Here is a 22,060-nt window from a genome sequence, read left to right as displayed (position 1 = left end):
TCCGACAACTAACGTGCATATATATACACATGCCTTTCGTCTTAGATTCGTCACATTTCCCCCAAAGTCCATGACCTTCACGACAAGGAACGCTCACTGCCAGTAATCATCTCCCTGCGAGATAATTACAAAGCGATCCCCGTGRATGCTTTCCCCGGCCCATTCAGCAGCCAAGTCCTCATTGCTCCCTTCATCAGTGGACAGAGATAGAGTGCTGGCTGCAGGCCCGCTACTACCACTGGTGTTTGTTTCAGTCTGACATAATGTCCAGAGATCTGGGTTGTTCCAGGAATTCGAAGAGTCGGTGATTAGTGTCTCTACGATGCTGGGTTGCAGTTCCATTGAAGGCACTTTCAAAGATTCCACAGCAGGACCGCCGTAGCAAGCATCGAAGATGTTCGTGTCGCCGTTGTCAAGGTTTCCTAGCAGTTTCTCCCAATCAGTCGGACCAGGCTCGGTTTTGATTGGTCCTATTCTTGGAGGATGCGAGTATGTTTGTGTGCTCTCGGGATCGTTGCCGAAGGATAAGTAATCGAGGTTAGGATGCTTCTGTGGAACGAGACGTGACTTGGGCTTCAACCGCGGGGGTGGAGCTGAAGGCCTGATGTTGGTCGCAGAGGATACGGGCCGGCTGTACATGTCGACGGGACTACGCGCTGGTTCGGAGCGTGAGACTGCAATGTTTGATGAAGGCTGCAGGCATGGTTGGCTCTGGGTTTGTGGACTATGTGGATGCAGGCTGATGGTGGGCAGGGTCGCTCGTCTGCTTGCGTCTACGGCGTCCATGTTCGGAGTCTTGACCTTGCCATTGGCGGAGAATCGAGATGCGATTGCTTTGAGCTGCTGCTTTGTCGAAGATGGGAGACTAGAATGTTGTAAAGATGAGCCGCCGTCGGAGTTGTGGCGAGACAGCGGAGGGGCTTTGACCTTCGAAGCGGAAGGAGCTTTCTGCGCAGGCATGAATGCGGTCGATACTCGTTCGAACTCTGCAGCACACGGAGCTTCTGTCTTATGAAGCATCTGTGTTGCGGATTTGATCATCTTGCTGTTGTCCTTCAAGATCTTGGAGTTCGACTCCAGATTCAGGCTTTGAAAGAGCAGGCCAAAGCCAGCCAGCACTAGAACTTCATCACGGTTCAGACAGCAAGTGAAGCTCAACGATCGCTCATCCAAAAGCTGCACAATCTGGATCATGTGTTTGCACGAACCAGCCAGTGCGATCATGGATGACGAAGATGCCCGGGCACCAATCGAGGCGCAAATCGCAGGTCTGTGGATGAGTGCACGGATGTAATGGTACGTCAAGGACAGCAGCGGAGACCGACTGCTGATCGTTCCCGTGCTCGGCTTGTCCTGTGCGAATTGTAGTCGTAGATGTGGCGGCAACGAACTGCTCCAGGCGTCCAGTTCCTCGGACAGTTCGCCAAGTTTCTTAAGAGACAGCTCGTAGGATGTTTTTGCTGGATACACCTCTTCGAGCACCTTTGCTAGGATACGACAGGCACGGAAGAGCGCGAGTSCGCTTGATATTCTGGTTGACTCGCCAGGCAGAGTGGGCTGAAAGCCGCGCTCTGTGACATACTCATCATCTGCGTCCACCGGAAATTCGCAGTTGATGTCATCGTCTTTGAGTTGCTTGGGAAGGCCCAGCGCGACTGCCGTGAAACAGTCAACGACATACAGTGTCTGCGATGTATCGTTAGTTTTACTTGATGTCCGCGGATGGTCGATGGCCCGTGTGAGTACTCACCCAAAAGACCTTCTTCCTAGTCTCGCAAGTCAACGTTCCCAAAGCGAATCGCTTCTGTGACTGATGCAATCCAAGTCGAGCCGACAAGCTAGACGACAATCCTTTGTAGGTGAGAAGTTTTGTGAGATCGCCTGATTGAACGCAAAAGATCTGTGCCAGTATCAAAGCCTGCAGGGTCGCCAAAGTGTTTTCGGACAAGATTGAATCTATAGCAGCTTTCCATTGCCTTTCGAAGCTTTCCATATCCGAGGAAGACCTTGCACCATGTGACAAAGAGGCAATACCAAACACCAAGTTGAGCTGTGCAATCTCGGCCTTGTCCACGACGGTGTCACAGTCCGTTATATATCGCCCGTAGAGTGTCAGGAACGTTGGTCGGTGCAAAACCGGAAACAGGGGTGCCCATTCTTGGAAGAAGATGTTGATCAACTGATCGGAAACCAGCCGAGGAGGAGATGAGAATATCGTTGGCGATGATGCTTCCGGTGACTCTACCGCTTTGCGGAAGCTGCTGGAAAGTAAAAGCGTGGTGTCTATTTCCTGGGCCGACCGTCCGCCTTCCTGCACTCGACTTTTGAAGGCTTCAATGAATGTACGTCCACTGGACGTCCCCGCGAAATAGGAATCGGTCCCGACATCTTCGAGAAGATATGGTGATTGCTGAACTTTGAATATGTCGTCTTTCGGTGGCGTATCAACCTTTCCATGGCTTTGCTCAACCGAAGCTACGGATGGCCGTCTTAATGAAGGCTGTATTGGGTGCGGCGATTGAGAATGTATCCTCGAGAGCATGTCAATCTTCTCATCCTTCTCATCGAGGAGATCCTTCAGCTCTCGAACTTCCAGCTCCAAACCACGGACCCTTTCTTCCAACGATTCTGTGTAACCCCTGGGGAATGCCCTCCTGCTCAGCTTGTCGCTTGTTTTGCACTCAAAGCCCACATTGGAGCATTGAGAGCAGCAAGGTCGAACTCCATCGCATCTTATTTTCTTCGACCTACACCTGTCACAAGCCTGGGCGATTCTGCTTTGCGCATTGGTGCCCACTTTGATGACCTTCATGGGAAGAATTCCCGGCATGGTGGTTGGCGGGTGCCAGCAAGCGAGCCAGCTATTGTATCGTTTGAGCTTCCCTGACTGATCTGATTGGAAGGCCTTCGCTCACATGCACTATTTGTTGATTGTGCTGTTGGCGGCACGATTCGGTATATGCCTCCAGACTAGTTCTTGTTGACATTAAAGGTCGTGGCTCACGGAAACAGTGCAATAAGCAACGAAGTGGGAGGATGAGATGGATAGTGGGGCATCATTGGTACTCCAGTTAAAGGAACGTTCCGGGGAAACAGACTCTCGACGGGGTAGCACGAGAACCAGAAAGGCTAATTCAACTCACACGATCACTTTGTGGAGCAAGCTGGGGATCAGAGAGCTGTCATTGGAGAACGTGCCGTGGGCTTCTGCAGTTTCTGCCGGCGCTGGTGAGATCGTCTTGCGCCTTGAACCTTGCTGCAACGCCGCAAGTCCCGACGCACAATCCAGTTCAAGGCGGCACGGAAAAGTGGACCATAAGACCGGTGATGAATAAATCATCATTGTTGCGCCTCGAGGTTGTCAACGAACGAAGGCGGTACAAAGGTTCCTGTTCTCCAACGATTCGCAGGACGCGAGTAAACGCAGGAGTGCGGCAATGCCAATTATGAACCGCGTGGCGCCACGACTGATCCGAGTGTTATCCGAAATACTAGTCACAGCCTCGTAGCCTCACATGCCGAMCCGACGATGAGAAGGCTCCTCATTGTTGACATTTTCTTTATTCGACCCCAACAATCTGGTAGCAATTTGTGGTGGTGCACTGCATGCGAAGATGCAGCTCGCTTTGCAGGCTGCCATGCATCAAACGCCGTGATTCTGCTATGTGCGCTCGCACATGGCTCGATGATGACCGCGTTGCAATCAAATGCCAACATAGGGAAGCCTTGTTGGATAGTCGGGAGCAACGAGCTGGCGGGGTGTTGCCTTGAACCTGTCGAAGATGTGCAGGGAGCACCCAGAGCAACGGAGCGGGGTCGATAGCTTCAGGCAATCGTCATTCTCCCGCAAGATACGTCTGCACCACAGCGGAATCTGCGAGTGCAAGTTTCTTGATTGGCATATTAGCATCAGAATAGGGCTCGATATTTGCGACTTGATAGGCCTGTACAGTAGCCTGCAGGTGGCCGATGGCGTATGCGGGCAGCGCAGGGATAGGTCAACTTACCTGCATCTCCAAACCATCGTACGCTTTACCCAAGAGCTCGAACTCTAGCCGTCTTAGCTGCATCGCTAGATTGTACTGTTGTTCTTTGATCGCCGTCTCGTCACCGTACAGTATACCCTCGAGATCTTCCTGCGTACTGTGCAGTACTTGCATCTGATCAAACACCCGTTGCTGGAGGATGACCACCGCCCGCAGTCTGAACACTTCCCATAAGGAACTTTGTGCGAGCAACTGCCGGAGGTTGGTGGCGTTCTTCACAATCTCGCCACCAAATGTGGCTTCCACTTCGTCATCCTGGCCATCTATTGTCCTGGCCAAACGGAATTCAAGACCATCTTCGCGACCCACACAGAGCAGCCAGATGAAATCTCCTGTCCAATCGAAGCCATCGTTGGTGTCGGCAGAGTGATGACCGTGTGTTTTGTCTGAATTGATGGCAGAGTCCTCACAAGGGTCAATTCCTAGAACGCCGCGCCTCGAAGATGTATCGATAATCTTGAAGCCTGGTGCGCATCCAGCAATGCTCATCTTCCCTGCATTGAGGATGTCGTCTTCCGGGATCGTCAGACTCAAGAATAAGGTCTCCGCCGACTCCATGTGTTCATCTATGAAGCCATATGAGAATAGCATTTCACATGCTCCCTTCTCGTCACCATACGTAATGGTAATTTCCTCGCCTTGTTTAAGCTCTTTGCCTTCCATTAGCATCAGGACATAAGACCTAAGCAAACCAGATCATCAATGTATTGCTCAATACGGGAGATTTTAGTGTACGCACCCGTCCCGTCGATCGTAGAATGTGTTGGTGGCGTCGCCAGCAGCATGGCTTGAGAGGTCGATGCCCGGGATCATGCACTGGCCGTGAAAGTCTAGAGCACGAGAGCGGAACATTGCATCTACGTGCATCCAGTCTTCGAGATCAATAAATGATTGCACCATTCGGAACCAACGAGTGTTTGCTGCGGATGAGCAGAGTATGTCATACTCCCGACGAAGACTCCGCACCTTCGACGATACAGCAGGTGCGAGTGTGGTTCCAGTCAACAACTGAAGTTCCTCAGCGGCCCAGAACGTGGGCAACCGCTCGCAAGGCAATGTCTTGACGTAGCTACGAGCTTGAATTAGGATGGATAATTGGGCATTGTTTGACGGAGCGCAGAGGGATCCCAATGATGTTGACATACTCGGTGAATGGAGAATGGACGCCGACCTTGTGCGCAAGATCTGGACAAGAAATGGTGGCTTGGAAGAGGAGAAAGGAAAGGATTGCCATGCGAGGAGACTACCCAAGACATCAGCCTCGTACTACATCTTGGTAGCAAGCTCGAACTCGCAGCAGAGACATGCGCAACGTTGACAGCATGGTCTCAGCGAATTGAATTGAAGTGCAGCATCCGGACGGCAGAAGCACATCGAGCATCTCATCCGCTCTACGACGTCTCTTTGCGTTGAGAGTTGTTCTTGATGAAACAAGACCCACTTTGACTGCAATTTTGTGGCGTCTGATTCGCTGCCATCGCGCGAGCGTAAGATGCTTGAAAGCATTCGCAGCTGGAGCAGAATGAGGAACACAAGTCCGTCAACCGCGAATCTGCTCGCCGGTTGTGTCATAATGGAAAGAAGTGAAGGGAAACCCACAGTGGCAGAAGCTCCCAGGCTGTTGAATAGCTCGCGGAAATCGGAATCGAATTGAGCATGCTGCTTGATGGTGTCAAGTGAGAGCACGAGATCTTCGGGTACGGACAAGACCTCAACTGGAGCTTTCAGGTCGCGGCCTGCGATTAGGCCGATTCCTCGTCCAGGAATACATGCAGCAGATGCAGCGTTGAAGGACACGCCGTTTGATCTGGCCCATTCTTTGGTCTGATTGACGTCAAGATGAAGCCAGCCTTCGGCCTTGCCACGCGGGATGAGCATCTTGGTTGACGGTTGAGTGTTGATGGAAATCGAAAATAGAACGAGGAATCCAAGGTGAAGTTCAGTCCAGCCAGTCGGGGTGACTCGGGTCGACCCGCCGGGTAACGACGATTTGTTGTGGTGACCACAAACAATCAACAATCCGACCGACGCCAACTCCGCATCACCATATACCGACATTGCTTCGCACATGTTCGTGCAATAACAACGACACCGCGCTCGACACAAAACTTTGCCTCTCGCACCTCCCTCTTCTGAGCTTGCATCTTCGCTACGCCAGCAGTTGCGCAACTCCTTCCCACCTTCTCGCCGCCCTTCCCTCTTCATTGCCGCGCATTTATCTCTATCTCCTCCACGGACAGACCTTACATCTCCAGGAAGGCACCCAGAGGCGTTATGCCTCATTCATCCCGCTCGAGCCAGGCGGAGGTGCCTTCCGTGACCAGCTACGGGCAGGTGATTGAGTACATTCAGGGTATGGACATCTCGGGCCCTCCGACTGCTTGAATAACAAATCGCTAACATGGTTATCATCACGTACAAAGACCGTCTGTATCTCGCATCTTATACCCACACGCCAGACGAGAAGACCCCATTCCCATACCCAGCGCCGAAGCAGTCACGATCACCACATAAAAGGTCATCACGCGCACAGGGCGGTGCACAGAGCGTTTCTGGGGCTGTTTCTTCGCAGCCGCCTTACTACTTCTCCATCGATCGGAGCCTGTTATACAACGCCTTTCACGCGGACTTCGGCCCTCTGCACATTGGTCATCTCTACCGCTTTGCCGTGCAGCTCCATGAGGTCCTTGGACATCCCGACAACGACTCTCGGCCAGTCGTGTTCTGGAGTCATGCAGATTCGCGCAGTAGGTTTCACATGCTAGCAAAATTCGCTACATCAGAGGAAACTAACATTGCCTTACAGGTCGCGCAAATGCAGCATGTATTCTTGCAACCTACATGGTTCTAATTCAGAATTGGCCACCTCATCTTGCATTGGCCCCAATTGCTCAGATGGACCCTCCATGCATGCCCTTCCGTGATGCGGGTTACAGTCAAGCGGACTACTCTCTCACCATCCAGGATGTAGTCTACGGCGTCTGGAAAGCCAAGGAGGAGGGTCTTGTCGGGCTGAAAGAGTTCAGCCTAGAGGAGTACGAGAAATATGAGCGCGTCGACATGGGAGACTTCAACTGGATATCGCCAGACTTCCTTGCTTTCGCATCGCCACAACATCAACCAACGACTATTGTTCAGCAAAATGATCCGCTGTATGCTCAGCTTCCGCGCTCTATCGGTGCCTTGGCTCGGGACAAGAGCCTACCAACACCGTTCAAGAACGTGCTTGCTCACTTTGCCGAACGAGGGATTGGCTTGGTCGTTCGATTGAATTCAGAGCTTTATTCACCAAGCTACTTCACAGCGATGGGAATCAAGCACCTGGACATGATCTTTGATGATGGGACGTGCCCTCCGCTCACACTCGTTCGCAAATTTGTCAACCTGGCGCACAGTACGATCAATGACAAGCACAAGGGAATTGCTGTCCACTGCAAGGCAGGACTTGGACGCACCGGTTGTCTCATCGGCGCATATCTGATCTATCGTCACGGTTTCACCGCCAACGAGGTCATTGCATTCATGCGGTTCATGCGCCCTGGAATGGTCGTCGGGCCACAACAGCACTGGTTGCAWCTCAACCAGGGTACATTCCGCGAGTGGTGGTTTGAGGACACCATGAGGGAGAAGATTTTGGCATCAATGCCGCCCGCCACACCCACAAGATTACAGTACTCGAGCAGCAGGCGGCTTGCGAGCAACGGTCAGACTTTCACGCCGCCAAACGCGGACCGACATGCAAGCAGCCCGAGGCGAGCGCTGGGAGAGATTACCAACAATGAAGCTGCGTCGAATCCAGGACACAGCTCAACTGAGGACTTGAAGAACAGTTTGGGCGTGGCAGACGAAAATCTTCCAGCGCCAACTCCAGGACAACCACGAAAGACCAACAAAATCTATGGCGGGCGACGCGTGATGACGGAGAACCAGCCCTTCGACATCAAGCCGGACAGTGAGATTGTCAGCATCCAGAGGTCGAAAGTCAGCGTGGATCCAAATGAGAGCGAGGAAGAGTATGCTCTCCGCATGCTTTCACGGAAAGCCAGCCAGTCTCCTATCAGCCGGAGCGGCAAGCGCCGAGCAGTATCTTGCACCACCACAACCACGACAACGACGAAGTGGGATGTTCCGGCCGATGGTAGTGACGCCGAGAATCGTCCAGCTATTGCGGAAGAACTAGGCCTGCCCGCCAACGACAGGATGGCCAGCCCGACCAGACCGAAGACCCCAGGTGCGAGAAGTGGCAGTGGTGTTGGGACACTAAGCGTTGGCAAACGCTCCTCACCGAGTCGCCGGAGCACCGAGGGCAAGACGAGTGTGCGAAAGACTAGCGGGCGGGTTGGCAGCGCTGGTGGCCCTCAAGGACTGCGGGCACAGAAGAGCTCCTAGGCCATTATTCGTTGGCTTTGTTGATGATGTCGCTTTTTCGTGTCAGTAACCAGGTGGCAAGGCGCTGGGTGGTTGGATTTCTTTAAAATCATGGGTCACGGCTTTTTCGTATGCTCTGGTCGCGGTCACGACTCTGGATCTGATGATGGCTCCTTTTCGCCTATACATAGCGGTGTTTTCGCGATGTGCATTAGCATTATCAGCGATCTTTTCAATGACACTATTCATGAAACGCACCCTCAAAGAACATTTAGTGCTCGCCGTTATGTATGTGCTCTCACCGTTCGCAGAACTCAGTCGTTGTCTCCTTGCCCCGTGGGGTCTTCTTGTACAATGCCTGACCTGTACTATATAGGAGCGCTTACTAAGGCCAGCTGTCYCGACGGCCAGTATCCAGGGCATCCCAGCTAGAAATGGACAAACTCCAACACATTGAACAATCGTCTGACGTTGATCTCGACAACATGGCAGACGAGGACAAGGAAAAAGCGGAGAAGCTGGCAGCAGCTAAGAAGCGTGCAAGTAGCATCCACCTGCTATCCACTTGGCCGTGCTAACACGCCAGCGATAGTACGAGCAACTGAAGAAGGAACCTGCGAAGAAGGGCAAGAAAGGCACGAAGAAGAAGGAGAGCAAATCAAACGATTCCAAGACAGAGGAGGGCGGAGAGGATGGCGCCGAAGCGGGCGTCTCCACGACAGATGCGCCAAATGAGGCAGAGACAGACGATGCGCCGGCCGTAGAAGAGGAAGCTGACGCTGAGAAAGCTGCTGAGACACCGGCATCTACATCACAGCAGTCAAAAGAGCGTTCGGAATCCTTCAGACAAGGAAATGGTCCTCAAGCAGAAGTGCAAGAGCTGTACCGCAAACAGGCCGCTAAGATTGAGGATCTGGAAGCGGAAAACAAGAAGCTCAAGGACGAAGGGGAACAAAATGCCACGCGACTGTCCAGTGCTGAAGAGGAGCTCGAGAGCTTGCGTGAGGGTAGCAGCGACGTGGCTGAATTGCGCACAAAGGCGAAGGAGGCGGACCGGCTCAGCACTGAGCTGGCGTCTGTCCAACGACAGCTGGCGCAAGCACAGCAGGCTACAAAAGGACCCACGCGTCGACAGTCGAGTACCAGCCCGGATGTCAGCGAGCAGGTTGCGAGCAAAACTGCCACCATTGAATCYCTGGAGCTGGACATTAGCAAATTGCGCAATCAAATTACTGAACTGCAAGCCACAATTGCAGAGCGAGAGGCTTCTTCAAAAGCATTGAACGATCGTGCGGAGGCAGCTGAAGCATCTACCGAAGCTGTCAAGCAAGAATTGGACGCCCTGAAGGTATCCATTGCTTTCCCCAGCAGCGAAACACAAGCAGCGAACGAGGACCCAGCGGCTCTCACTAAGCGTATCACCGTGTTGGAGTCCGATCTTCGCACTGCAACCACCAATCTCGATGCTGCGGCTGCAAAAGCCTCAAGTCTAGAGCAAAAGATTGAGGCCCTCACAAAGCTGCACCGCGATGCAACTGCCATTTCCCAAACCAAAGACAAAGAGCTCGGCGATCTACGCTCCCAGCTCAAACGTCGCGACAGACCCTCCCACGTTCGAGATGCCTCTGACTTCGAGCTCGGAGAAGAGGAGACTGAATCAGGTGAGCTGCAAGCACGCCTTCGCGCTCTGGAAGCAGAGAACTTTGACCTCCGCCGCGGAGTTTGGCGGGATAAGCGTGCTGAAATGCAAACTGGCATGGACGACGATGGCACAAGACAAGACTACGAGGACGTTGATCTGAATGGTCCCTACACTCCATATGGCAAACGAGGCAGTCTTCYCAGACAAACGAGCACTTTCCAAGATGTCATCACGTCTGGCATCAATGCTTTTACCGGTCGGCCGAGGGAGGGTACGACTACTGGACGTGATAGAGCTGCTTCAGAAGGTCTCCTTAGTGAGGATGGCTTTGATGAAGAGGCTTTTAGATTGGCGCAGGAGGAGGAGGCGGCGCGCCGTGTTGAGAGGATCAAAGAGGTCAAGAGGGGTTTGGAGCAATGGAGAGGTTGGCGGGTTGATGTGGCGGATATGAGAAGGTCTGGGTTGGGTAACGGCAGAGAGACTGGTCCTGTATTCGAGGTGTAAAACTTGTCTACGCGAATTTCGAAGCTTCAGACTTCAGCACACGTTAATGAACATGAAGCCCAATGTTTTATGACGGTATGGTTCTTCATTGCCGACACTCGAATCTCAAGTTAAATCTCCCACAACTTGACACAATGGAGAGAGCGTTCCGTGGAGCATAAACACGTGATTTGATTTCATCTATAAAGTTTCATTACGCCCGTCATGGTATCTCGGTACGCATTCGCTTAGATCAGCTGCTCGAACGCACGGTTAAGTGGCGAGCGAAGAGGCTTGACGTCCTTGTAGAACTCGATGGTGGCAGCAGCGCGCTTGGCGATGCCTTCTGGGGTGAACTCGAATTTCTAGAACATGTTAGCAGATGCTTCACGCACAGTACTGTCGAATGGGATACACATACCGCGTAGACCTCCTTGTATGGGCCAGAGGCACCGAATCGGTTCAAGCCGAACTGCTCGTGAGAGTATTTCTCCCAGCCCATGGTGGACATGACCTCAATGCTGAGCGATGGGATGCCATCTGGGATGACCGAGAGCTTGTAGTCCTTTGGCTGAGCGTCGAACACCTCCCAGCAAGGAAGCGAGACGACACGAGYAGCGACGCTCTTGTTGTCCTTGAGGAACTTGGCGGCCTCCAGGGCCAGGGAAACCTCGGATCCAGTAGCGACAAGAGTGATCTGGGCGGACTTGTCCTCGAGAGCGACGTAACCACCCTTGATACCGTTCTCGATGGTAGAGTTCTCGAGTTGTGGCAGGTTCTGACGAGTCAAGGCGAGGAGAGATGGGGTGCCAGTGGATGTGAGGGCAACGTAGTACGCCGCGGAGCACTCGTTACCGTCGGCTGGGCGCCAGACCATCATGTTTGGCAGAGCACGGAAGTGAGCAAGAGTCTCGATAGGCTGGTGGGTCGGGCCGTCCTCACCAAGACCAATGGAGTCGTGAGTCGCGATGTAGATGACACGCTGGTGTGAGAGAGCCGAGAGACGGACAGATCCGGCGGCGTATGAGACGAAGTTCAAGAAGGTACCTCCAGCGGGGATGATGGTGCCGTAGGCGGAGAGACCGTTCATGATACCGGCCATGGCGTGCTCACGCACACCGTAACGCAAGTAACGGCCGCTCCACTCACCGATTCCGAGGCTTGGTGGCTGGAAGTCGACGGCCTTCTTCCATCGGGTGTTGTTTGAGCCAGTCAAATCAGCAGAGCCGGAAAGAAGCTCAGGAACGTGCTCGTAGATGGCCTCAAGAACGCTCTCAGAAAGCTTACGCGAAGCAATGGCCGAGTCAGATGGCTTGTAGACCGGGAGCTTTGTCTGCCAGCCCTCGGGGAGCTTTTTGGTCAGACGACGCTTAAGGTCGGCGCCCAGCTCCTTGTGCTCGCTCTGGTACTTCTCAAACAGCTGGTTCCACTCCTGCTCAGCAGCAGCACCTTCAGCAGCGTGCTTGCCGTACATGTCGTACACCTCTTGAGGGACAGCAAAGGTCTTTGTTGGGTCGAAACCGAACTTCTCCTTGACCTGCTTGACGTCGTCCTCCTTGAGAGGGTTTCCGTGCACGCCGCCGGTTCCCTGGAGCTTGGAGCCGAAACCAATGGTGGTGGTGAGTCTGATCATGGATGGCTTGTCCGTGACGGCCTTGGCCTCAGCAATGGCCTTCTCAATTCCTTCAAGGTCGTTGTCACCGTCCTTGACCCACACGACGTGCCAGCCATATGACTCGAAACGCTTTGTCACATCCTCAGTGAAGGCACACTTGGTGTCACCGTCTGTTTCAAAATCAGTTTGCGTTGCCTTTGGAAAACATTTCCCGCCTCTCACAACTCACCAATAGAGATGTGGTTGTCATCGTAAATAGCAATCAGGTTGCCAAGCTGCAAGTGACCAGCAGTTGAAGCAGCTTCGCTGGCAATACCCTCCATGGCACAGCCATCACCAAAGAACATGTATGTGTGGTTGTTGATGAGGTCGAAGCCAGGCTTGTTGAACACACCCGCGGTGTGGGCCTGAGCAATAGCCAAACCAACGGCGTTGGCGAAACCCTGACCAAGAGGACCAGTGGTGACTTCAACACCGGGTGTGTCGTGGGCCTCAGGGTGGCCGGGTGTGATGCTGTCGACTTGGCGGAAAGCTTTGAGGTCGTCGATGGTCACCTTGTAGCCGAATAGGTGGAGAAGAGCATACTGGAGCATGCATCCGTGACCGTTGGAGAGCACGAAGCGATCTCTGTTCAGCCAGTCGGGGTTCTTGGGGTTGAAGGTCATGAATTTGTTGAAAAGAACGTGGGCCACGGRTGCCATGCCCATTGGGGCACCTATGAATGATCAGCTGTGTTCATTTTGCTTCGCAACGTTTGAAGAAGACGAACCTGGGTGGCCACTGTTCGCCTTGAAAGTGGCATCGACCTGCGAGTGAAGTGATATTAGCTCTGCTGCTGCTTCCATGTGGCATGCGGTGAGGCGAGGTGGGGTGACGGGAAGAGGCATTGCAGCAGTGGCAGACATACCGCGAGGGTTCTGATGGTGTTGATGGCCAACTCGTCCGTCTTGGTGTATCCCATGATGAAAGTGTTGTTTGGGGGGGTTGTTGGTGAAGGAGAGGAAGATAGATGTGATCTCAATCGCAACGATACAGATTTCTCAACCACACTGCGTCAGCGTCACAGGTAAGTGGGGCAGGGGACAAGGACACACACTTTCGGCGCCTTCGAGGCGACGATTCTCCGACTGTCCCGCCATCACGTGGGACCGCAATTTAGCCGTTGCCGTGCAACGAGACACGCCCCATCAATTTTTCAATGGAAACTGTCGACCACAGCCATCCTAAAGGCTCAAATGAGGCAATTCAGATTGGATACCTGACCATTGAAATTATTGAAATGGTGCTTCGGGACTTTTCCCGGCAAGATTCTCCGGATCTGCGTTATATTTATCCTAATGAGCAAACTTCATTCGCCGAGCAAACACGTGCTTGCGGAAACACACGTGTCTGAAGGATGAGTTACTCTATTCGAGATCAATGTCTTCGTCTCATAACATCATCATCATACTTCGTGAAAGATATATGTACAACACTCTGAAAATCTACCGCTCGAAAAAGTGGGCGTTCTTCGGCGTGGCAACCGAAACCGACAGATATAGATCTCCTCCCATCCTCCTAGGAGTCAGCTTTGGCTCCCAGAGCGGGCTTTTCAACGGCTCCTGAGAGGGCAAAGGCCAGTTCCCAGGGCTCTGATTACGTGCGCCGTTCCCATATCCTCTCGGAGGCTGGCGACGATCCTGCGGAGGGGTTCCAGATGGCGTGATACGTAGGCCTTTCTCAAGACTGTGGGCAGCATGATGACCAACCCGCTTCGCCGCCAGAGTTGAACCGCTGAGTGATGGACTGTGTGCGTTCATCCTACGGTCAGCTGGTGTGACKGGGTCATTGTCTCCGTGATTCCTACGCTGCACGACGATGGGAGCCGGCCACAGTTGATCTTTGTGCCTGTATTGTGGTTGAGGAGGTGATCTGGGAACCGTCTGGTTGCTACCCCTCGGAATCTTGGGGTATCTGATGCTTGCGATGGGAGATTCTGCCACTGGTGTGAGTCGCTTGTCACCTTCATCCGCTTCACCAGGCGGAGTAGGCTCGTCTGGATCTGTGCTTTCAAACGACGTTCGTCGTGACATGTCCGAAGCCATCGACGTCCGCACGGCTACTGGCGGAAAGGTGGGCTTGGTAATCACAATGGCTGCCGGAGCAGCTCTTCGGACCTGCGAATGCTCGTCTATGGGTGTATAAGGATAGAAATCCTCGGGCGAACCACTGTCTGGGCCTTCGTAATAGTTCAAGAAGCTATTCGTGCTGGAAGCAGCTTGTGGAGTCTCGTAGAATGGTCTTGATGTGGATGCGAATGTGTTTTCTCGAGGATTTGGGAACTTTGTAACAGCCTCTATCGCACCGGATCGCGTTGCCTGTCGAGGTATTTCCAAGGACAGCGATGGCTGCAGTGCCGCTTCTGGAGGTTTGGTGAATTGATGAGCGTATTGTGGCTGTCGTGGATTCTTTGGAAGRCTGGGAATGGGGCGTTGTACTATGGAGCACCTATCTTCCTCAAAGATCGTCGCTGGAGTTTGCACCGTCACTGGCTCTGCTAACGTTCTTTGGGGCTGTGGGTGGATTCTAGATGGTTTCTCTGGTAGAAGACGCGAGACGGTTCTGATGCTGCTGCTGCTTCGAAGACTGTCCCGTGACATGGACTTCCTTGGGGCGGTTGCTTTCTCGCGACTCTCATAATGCTGAGATTGCCATGGCTCTCCGCCCGTCTCATAAGTGGGTATCTCTTGGGGCGCTTCAGCGGTGTCATGATGATGTCTGGAGTCAGGAAATGTGAACCAGGATTTGTGTGGCGTCTTGTCGTCTGCGAACCCATCCCAATGCTTAAGGTCTTCGGGCTCGGAAGATTTGCGACGTCGTCTGACGCAAGCCATAATGTATGCGAAGGCGATTGCAAGCACAACGAATCCGACCGCCGCTATTGATATGCCAATGACCTGAGCACTCGTGAGACCATTTGTTGAGGCATCGCTAGAACTTGAGCTTGATGCTGCAACGGACGAGGACGTCGATTTCGGTTGCTGCGTTGAATGTCCTACATTGGGTTGGATGCTTGCGCTAGTCGTCGTTGCAGATGGAGATTCCGTTGAGATTGTACGTGTCGAGCTGGATTGCGTGGTTGCGGGTGGGCTGAGGACTGTGTGGGTTGCCTGAGCAGCATTGCTCTGTCCTGAGCAGATGCCGAAAACTGCCTGTTGCTCTTCTTCTTGTCGGCTTGCTGGGCCACAACCGCTGGTTTGGAGGCAAATGAGGCCGAGCTCTCCCAGGGTCAAGCCATATGAGCTGTAACTCGAGCACAAGCAGGAGAGGTCGCCATTCGAGCAAGCACTGGTATCCTCGTACCCTTGAGATATGTATGTTGAAAGACAAGAATGTGCGCATGATGGTACCACGCTCTGCAGCTCTTGGGGAAGCGTGGGAACCGTTGTAGAGGATTGGCGAGAGAACTTCCGAGAGGGCATTGTGAGAGGTCATAAAATATTAAGAGAACACTTATAGTATTAGAGCTGACCAGCAGCAAAGAACAGAATACAAGGAAAGGAAAGAAGCACGACTGCAAAAGATGCTATGACATTGGTGTAGTTGAAGATTGTCTTCATGAGAAAGGTGACTGACAAACAGTATATCGTGGATCTCACCGCTGTATTGTTGGCGCCTTTGCCGTCGTCATCGTTAGAGCTGTTCGTCGTCTACGCGCTGGCGGCGCGTACATGTATCGACGTGCAAGCGGATGTATGGCTTGAAGTCTGAGTGGTAAAAAGAAGGGCGCCTAAATGGGGCCCGTGCACATCGTATTCCACATTCATCTTTACTCCGAAGTAACATGCCAACAAAGCACCACATGAACCCTGGTGACGCCCCGCATGCGAAGGGTATCATGCATGAGGTATCTGAAAATAACGCCCGCCATATGCCCGTAGTCCCACGCTTGAAAACATCGCAAACAAGGCTCTCGGCTTGCCAATCAACCAAATGGGGCACTCTCTTGCAAGTCTTCGACAAGCTCAGCTACATTGCTGAGGTATTCTCCCAGCAGCATCTGCTTTTCGTCTGTGGTTCTCGTGTCTGGGTTTACCTCGTCGACTTCCATGTCTCCGGCATGTGTCCTGGATATTTCTGCTCGAATGTCGTGCTTGTCGGGATTTCTCTGCAGCACTGCAGTATTGGGTGCACTCGTGCTTTCAAATGGGACAACGGGAGCTTCTGGCATGAGGTAGAAGTAGAGGAACTCGAGTGAGCGCATTTTGACCTCCTTTGTAGTTGACCGGCTCTTGAACAAGCTGGTGACCGTGAGCAGCCCATCGATAGACTCGAAGGTGCGTGTATTCCGCGGACAGTCCAGTAACGCAGCCACGAGTACTAGCAGCGTTTGCGACTGCATCTTCGGTGGATTGTTCGCATCGAGGAGATCGAGTAAAAGGTTCATGTATGTGGCGCGGTCGAAGAGGCACTTGCTGGGAGGGTGCAGCAGTAATATGCCTTGGAGCAGGTCGAGTGCAGCGAGGATGAGGAGATCCGTATCGTCTGGGTTGCCCATTCCCATGAGACATTCSAGTGTCGATAGCAGGCGTGAGGCAACTGATTTAGTCGTTAGCTGACCGGCTCTCGGACTGCTTGAATGTGTTGTTCCTGACCATTCCATTGAAAGCCATTCTGGAGGCGGAAGAATTCTCGAAAGGCCGCATCTTGCTTCAGCTCTCCAAGCTGTTTCGGTCCATCTTGCTGCTTGTCGTTGAGCGCCGATGACTTCCTCTTGTGTGGTGATCGCCCCGAGGGTTTGGACAGGATGATCTGGGCCACCAGGCCTTCAATCTGCCGGATTCCTTTGCGGATCTTGGTCGAGTCGCGCGACGATATGTTGTCGAACGAGAGCGACAGCAGTGCTTCCATCGCGTCGGCTCGATGCGAGCGATCGGAAGCGCGCGATAAAGTGCAATGGAGTGGATCTCTTTCTCTACGGCCACCAATTGTGGATTGTTATGTCGGCTAATCTTAGCAAGGAAGACCCTAACAACGCCCGAGCCGCTCCCRGTCAATTCTTGTTTCGTAGGTACCTTAGGGTAAGGGTTGATGTAGCAGGCATCTCAATGTTTACATCGGACAGCGCGGCTACCATCTATTCTAAGATATGTAGAGTATACTCTCCAGTGTTTAATTGGTACTGCGGTTGTTGCGGTGTTCTGGGTGCATGTTATGACCGGAATGATCGTCCACCACATTTGAATCGATACTGTCGTTACCTGAATGGTCCAGCTTCCAACAATATACGGCACAGCGATCGTATCGCAACAACCCATATGGGCATATTTGTAGTGCATTCACTTTACTTTGAGACCGAATGAAGCACAACATGACGACAGCGAGGTCATTTCAACGCCTATCAATAGAACACACTCTCACTGCGGCTCCATCAAGACTGCCGTCCAGTCGAACTTCTCCCACTTCTTCCTGAACCCTTCCACCCTCCTATCATGCTTCTCCCATCTTCCCTGCCGCTTGATGACCTCTGGTCCCTTGTCCAACATCCCACCGATGATCTCTCGCGCGAACAAGTCTCCCTTTGGCCATCGACGCTCATCCTCAATAACATGACCCATACCGCCGTCCAGCGAATAGAAGACATGAAAGTATGGCATTTCCTTCACCATGGCTTTGCGGAAAGCCGCCTTACCATACCCTGCCCTCTGTACCAGCGCCAGAGTATCAATGATAGGCTTGTGTTGGCTCCACTGTTCATCAGACGCCAGAACGGCTTCTTTGAAGTAGGCAGGAGCATTCTCAGCCAAGTGATGAGGAAGCGGGATAGCATTGAGAGCCGCGTGACCTTTTCGGCTCGACATGAAAGCAGCATTCTCGTAAAAGATCACACTCTTATCTTGAGCGTGATAGAATCGTGTGAGTGACTTCATAAAGTTTCGGATTTCCTCCCACTCATCGTCATCGCACTCGAGGAGGTTCAGTCGGTGTTGTATGGGCGCAATAACTACCCCACCCTTTGCAATCTCAGGCTCCGTAGCGAGTGTCATGTATGTGCGAGTCGCGAGACTGACGACCGGAGCCACAGGGGGCTGACCTGACTCCTCGTGATAGCAAAGCGGGCAATTCTCTAGAACTCTCTGCATCTTCTGGAAATCTCCCACGGCAGCGTTCCGCAAATTCGTGTCAGATTTGACCACTTTCTTCGACAAGTCCGTCGCATTGTCATCCATGTAGTCCAGATCATTCTTGAACTTGCCGTCCTTGGCGATGCGCTCGGCGAATGCTCTGCCCTCGCCGCCATTCGCGCCTCTGGTTCGTTTTTCATGCTTGACCATGTCCTCAATTGACATGTCTTCATTCTCCTTGACCAAGCCACGCTCGCGACCGCGCTTGCCCGATATGGCAATCACCTCGCCGGAGCGATCCCCGGCAAGCATGCGGTTTTCCATGGTGCTGAGAACCACGACATCAGATTGCGAGGAATTCGCCAGTTTTTGGGCCAGATTGAACTCCTTCTCGAGTTCGGCGGCATTGGGAGCATTGCGAAGTTTTGCCTTCATCACCTGAGCCTTGAGCTTGTTCAAGGCCGACACATCCAACGGCGTGGTCGTAGTAGCTGGCAGGACTTCTGCCAATACCTCTGATTGGGGTCGCGAGGCATTTTCGGTTGCAGCTGCAGCATCTTGAGCACCACGTAACTTTTCGGCTGCCATCTTTCTCTCCTGGTAGAATTCGCCGGAAGGCTTCTCGAGGCCGACATAATCCTTTCCATACATCTTCCTCCTGTCTAGCTCACGCTCCTCTTCGCGAGCGTCGTCGAACTCTCGCATGTCTCCAAATCGCTCCAATGCTACATCATCAATACTCTTGCCGCTCTCCTTCGCTTGGCGATAGACCGCTTGAAGCTTTGTCATTCGCCATGAGCTACCACTGTCGCCGAACGTGTAAGTAACCTCGTGCTGAGCAGGTACATCCTTAATCTTATCGTCTGTCCCCTTTCCCTCTCCCTCTCCCTCTCCCTCCGAGTCAAAGTCGTTTTGGAGGTCCGCAAGATGGCGATTGATGTCGCTCTCCTGGACCTTGAAGTCATGGGTGTCTTTGGCACTGACAAATTGACCACGGGGCGGTGACTTGGGCTTGCGCTGTACGTAGTCCACGTCGAGCGCACCAGGTTCTTGCATCCAGGCATCACGCTGTGGGACCTGTGTGCTCTTGAGATCCTGGTCTCGCTGGTCGAGCAGGTTCTCCTGTGGCGGTGCTACGACGGATTCCTTCTCCACCCACTCGTCCCCATCATCTTCATCGCCCTTGTCGAAGACTTTTACCGGATTATCGCTCTGCGTCTCGCGGCTCCGGTGCCCACGCCCATCATCTCTCTCGCGTCTGTCCCGCCTAGGCGACCCGCTGCGATGTCTTTTGTGACGTCGCTCTCTCCGGTCATCATCATCTGTGCGGTCTCTATGGCGTTTGTGACGTCGCTCATCGTCCCGCTCCTTATCATGATGTGAACGATGGTGGTGACGGTGGTGCTTCCGCTCTTCGTCTCGGTCTCGCTGCCTATGCTCTCTTGATTCCTGTGATTTGCCTTGCGCCAGCTCTTTTTCAAAATCCTCCAATCCCATCGCGCCTGTTGTGCATCAAGTGAAGTGGGATGTCAAAGTCAGAGCTCGTCAAAAGCCAGCCCTGTGACGGCACTTCGCGCTAGCAAGATTTCGACCTCAAACTCAGATCATCACATGAAAGAAACCTTAGTTGGAACATCTTCGTTCACCCTTTGCGCAAATACCGATCACAGTCCTTGGTTACGGCTGACCGACGACTCAAAGACTGGTAGACTGCTGAGAATAGATTTCAGACACAACTTGCCCTCAAGCCAACACAGAGAAGGTTCCACTCCCTCTTGCACCTAGTGGACATGGCGTCCACCGAGGCCGCGCAGGCTCCAGTTGTTGTAGTATGCGTGGGAATGGCGGGATCTGGCAAGACGACTTTCATGCAGAGAATCAATGCCCATCTCCACGAACAACACAAGGAAAACTCATCAACTACCGCTCCACCATATGCCATCAATCTGGACCCTGCTGTTCGCTCCGTGCCATTCGATTCTAACATCGACATTCGGGATTCGGTCAACTACAAGGAAGTGATGAAGTAGGAGAAGACGCAGTCATGCTACTCAAACACGGCTTGCTTACATGTATGCAGACAGTACAACCTAGGACCGAACGGTGCTATCCTGACAAGGTAAATCCACAGCATCCAATGATCACGAGATCATACTGACACTTCGAAGTCTCAACTTGTTCAGTACGAAATGTGACCAAGTTATGGGCATCTTGGAGAAGCGTTGCCTGCCACAACCACAAGAGCCATCCAAACCACTTCCAAGCCACATCATAGTCGACACGCCAGGTCAAATCGAAGTTTTCGTGTGGTCTGCCTCTGGAAACATATTGCTCTCATCTCTCGCATCGAGTTTCCCCACCGTCCTGGCCTACATAATCGACACTCCACGTACCACCGAAAACACGAGTACTTTCATGTCGAACATGCTCTACGCCATCAGCATTCTCTACAAGACCAAACTCCCCATGATTCTGGTATTTAACAAGACCGATGTCAAATCTGAAGAAGAAGCAGTCGACTGGATGCGCGACTTTGAGAAGTTCCAACAAGCAGTCCAGGACGAAGAGGAAAATCAGCGCGAGGGAGGTGGCTACATGGGTCCTTTACTCAACAGCATGTCTCTGGTGCTGGAAGAATTCTACAACCAGCTTTCGGTTGTAGGCGTTTCTTCCATGACGGGAGATGGTGTGGATGAATTCTTCGTGGCAGTCGAGGCGAAGCGAGTCGAGTTTGAGAAAGACTAMAGGCCAGAACTTGAGCGGAGGAGAGCCGACGCCGAGGAGCAGAAGAGCCAAATCCGCGAGCAGGAAGTGAGCAGGATGATGAGCGACATGAAAGTCTCTTCCAAGGCGAAGGGAACTGGCAAGTATGCCGCGCCCAAGGACGAACCGGAGACCATCAGCGATATGGAAGACGCCGAGAACGAATCGGATGAGGACTACCAGGGCGAGGCTGCGGAGAATATGAACGAGGAGACGGAAGCAAACAACACTACTTTCGAGGAAGCGCTGAAGGCTAGGTATGAAGAGGCGATGAAAGATGGTGGTGGTGCCGCTGCGGCACAAGCTGCTGMTGCCAGCTACATCAGAAATAGCCAGCGATGAAGATGACGATGCTCTGACCTCTGGGTCGGTTGACTTTTACTATTAGCGAAGGCGTATCGGAATTGGGACAAGCAGATTTCACACATCAGCGCCAAAAAACGCTCCATTGAGATGTCGAGAATATGCACAGTGGACAAACATGCTGTAGGAAACCCTGTGAGTGGATTGCTCGAGGACTTTATTGAGGGAGCAGTGTAAGGGTGGTTTCTTGTCTGGGCCGTTTCGAGCTTCTCACCATGTTCATTCCTCTCCATCGCCTTCCATACCAGCCCCCTCGCAACGAGCCACTCAGCCTTGTGCGAGCCAGCTGGCTTACAATCTATACCGAGAGAGCTTCTCAATATGATCTCATCGTCTCGAAGAGGGTATCTCGAATATGGCGTGCTGAGCCCGACTGTTCCTATATACAGATGTTGATGAGCATCAGGAAACCCCGAGATGGGCCATTGCCTTCAATCCCCTCGCAAAGGAGCGCGTTCCCGACTTCTTCACATATAGCTTCCACATGCGGAACCAAGACCAGCAAAACCTTAACTATTCTCCAACTTCTTCTACGACAGAACAACACACACATTTTCGCCGCGGCTTATATCACACTATCCCCTCGACCGTGCAGCCAGTATAGTATACCTCAGAGACCGATCCGGTCGCCCATCTCTAATTTCCACACCCACTACGTTTTGAACCCACGATTCAA

The 22,060-nt window shown here is 52.8% G+C and overlaps 8 protein-coding genes; 2 read left to right on the top strand and 6 right to left on the bottom strand.

The window, feature by feature from the left end:
* Positions 1-93: 93 nt before the first annotated feature.
* RCC_02483 (related to transcription activator protein acu-15) lies at positions 94-2,830 on the bottom strand (the record flags this gene model as incomplete). XM_023767773.1 has 2 exons in its annotated part: positions 94-1,686; positions 1,751-2,830. The coding sequence occupies 2 exons, from the start codon at positions 2,828-2,830 to the stop codon at positions 94-96; spliced, it is 2,673 nt and encodes an 890-aa protein (XP_023623541.1).
* Positions 2,831-3,836: 1,006 nt separating this feature from the next.
* On the bottom strand, positions 3,837-5,924 carry RCC_02482 (uncharacterized protein; the record flags this gene model as incomplete). XM_023767772.1 has 5 exons in its annotated part: positions 3,837-3,890; positions 4,008-4,728; positions 4,786-5,115; positions 5,192-5,289; positions 5,646-5,924. 5 exons carry the CDS (start codon positions 5,922-5,924, stop codon positions 3,837-3,839), a joined length of 1,482 nt encoding a protein of 493 aa, XP_023623540.1.
* Positions 5,925-6,320: 396 nt separating this feature from the next.
* Positions 6,321-8,435, top strand: RCC_02481 (related to CDC14-dual specificity phosphatase; the record flags this gene model as incomplete). XM_023767771.1 has 3 exons in its annotated part: positions 6,321-6,399; positions 6,470-6,793; positions 6,853-8,435. The coding sequence occupies 3 exons, from the start codon at positions 6,321-6,323 to the stop codon at positions 8,433-8,435; spliced, it is 1,986 nt and encodes a 661-aa protein (XP_023623539.1).
* A 2,352-nt stretch (positions 8,436-10,787) lies between these two features.
* On the bottom strand, positions 10,788-13,115 carry RCC_02480 (transketolase TktA; the record flags this gene model as incomplete). XM_023767770.1 has 5 exons in its annotated part: positions 10,788-10,904; positions 10,961-12,324; positions 12,384-12,869; positions 12,924-12,960; positions 13,062-13,115. The coding sequence occupies 5 exons, from the start codon at positions 13,113-13,115 to the stop codon at positions 10,788-10,790; spliced, it is 2,058 nt and encodes a 685-aa protein (XP_023623538.1).
* A 523-nt stretch (positions 13,116-13,638) lies between these two features.
* RCC_02479 (uncharacterized protein) lies at positions 13,639-15,615 on the bottom strand (the record flags this gene model as incomplete). Its single annotated transcript, XM_023767769.1, has 1 exon — positions 13,639-15,615. One exon carries the CDS (start codon positions 15,613-15,615, stop codon positions 13,639-13,641), a length of 1,977 nt encoding a protein of 658 aa, XP_023623537.1.
* Positions 15,616-16,118: 503 nt separating this feature from the next.
* Positions 16,119-17,044, bottom strand: RCC_02478 (related to cell division control protein 14; the record flags this gene model as incomplete). XM_023767768.1 has 2 exons in its annotated part: positions 16,119-16,732; positions 16,789-17,044. 2 exons carry the CDS (start codon positions 17,042-17,044, stop codon positions 16,119-16,121), a joined length of 870 nt encoding a protein of 289 aa, XP_023623536.1.
* Positions 17,045-17,550: 506 nt separating this feature from the next.
* RCC_02477 (related to cell cycle control protein (Cwf19)) lies at positions 17,551-19,755 on the bottom strand (the record flags this gene model as incomplete). The annotated part of the gene is made up of 1 exon (XM_023767767.1): positions 17,551-19,755. One exon carries the CDS (start codon positions 19,753-19,755, stop codon positions 17,551-17,553), a length of 2,205 nt encoding a protein of 734 aa, XP_023623535.1.
* A 293-nt stretch (positions 19,756-20,048) lies between these two features.
* RCC_02476 (related to ATP binding protein) lies at positions 20,049-21,363 on the top strand (the record flags this gene model as incomplete). XM_023767766.1 has 3 exons in its annotated part: positions 20,049-20,284; positions 20,339-20,377; positions 20,427-21,363. The coding sequence occupies 3 exons, from the start codon at positions 20,049-20,051 to the stop codon at positions 21,361-21,363; spliced, it is 1,212 nt and encodes a 403-aa protein (XP_023623534.1).
* Between the last annotated feature and the right edge of the window lie 697 nt (positions 21,364-22,060).

This window comes from Ramularia collo-cygni (genome assembly GCF_900074925.1).
Source record: "Ramularia collo-cygni strain URUG2 genome assembly, contig: RCC_scaffold03, whole genome shotgun sequence".
NCBI classification, from domain to species: Eukaryota; Fungi; Ascomycota; class Dothideomycetes; order Mycosphaerellales; family Mycosphaerellaceae; genus Ramularia; species Ramularia collo-cygni.
This window is presented reverse-complemented; position numbering and strand designations above follow the sequence as displayed.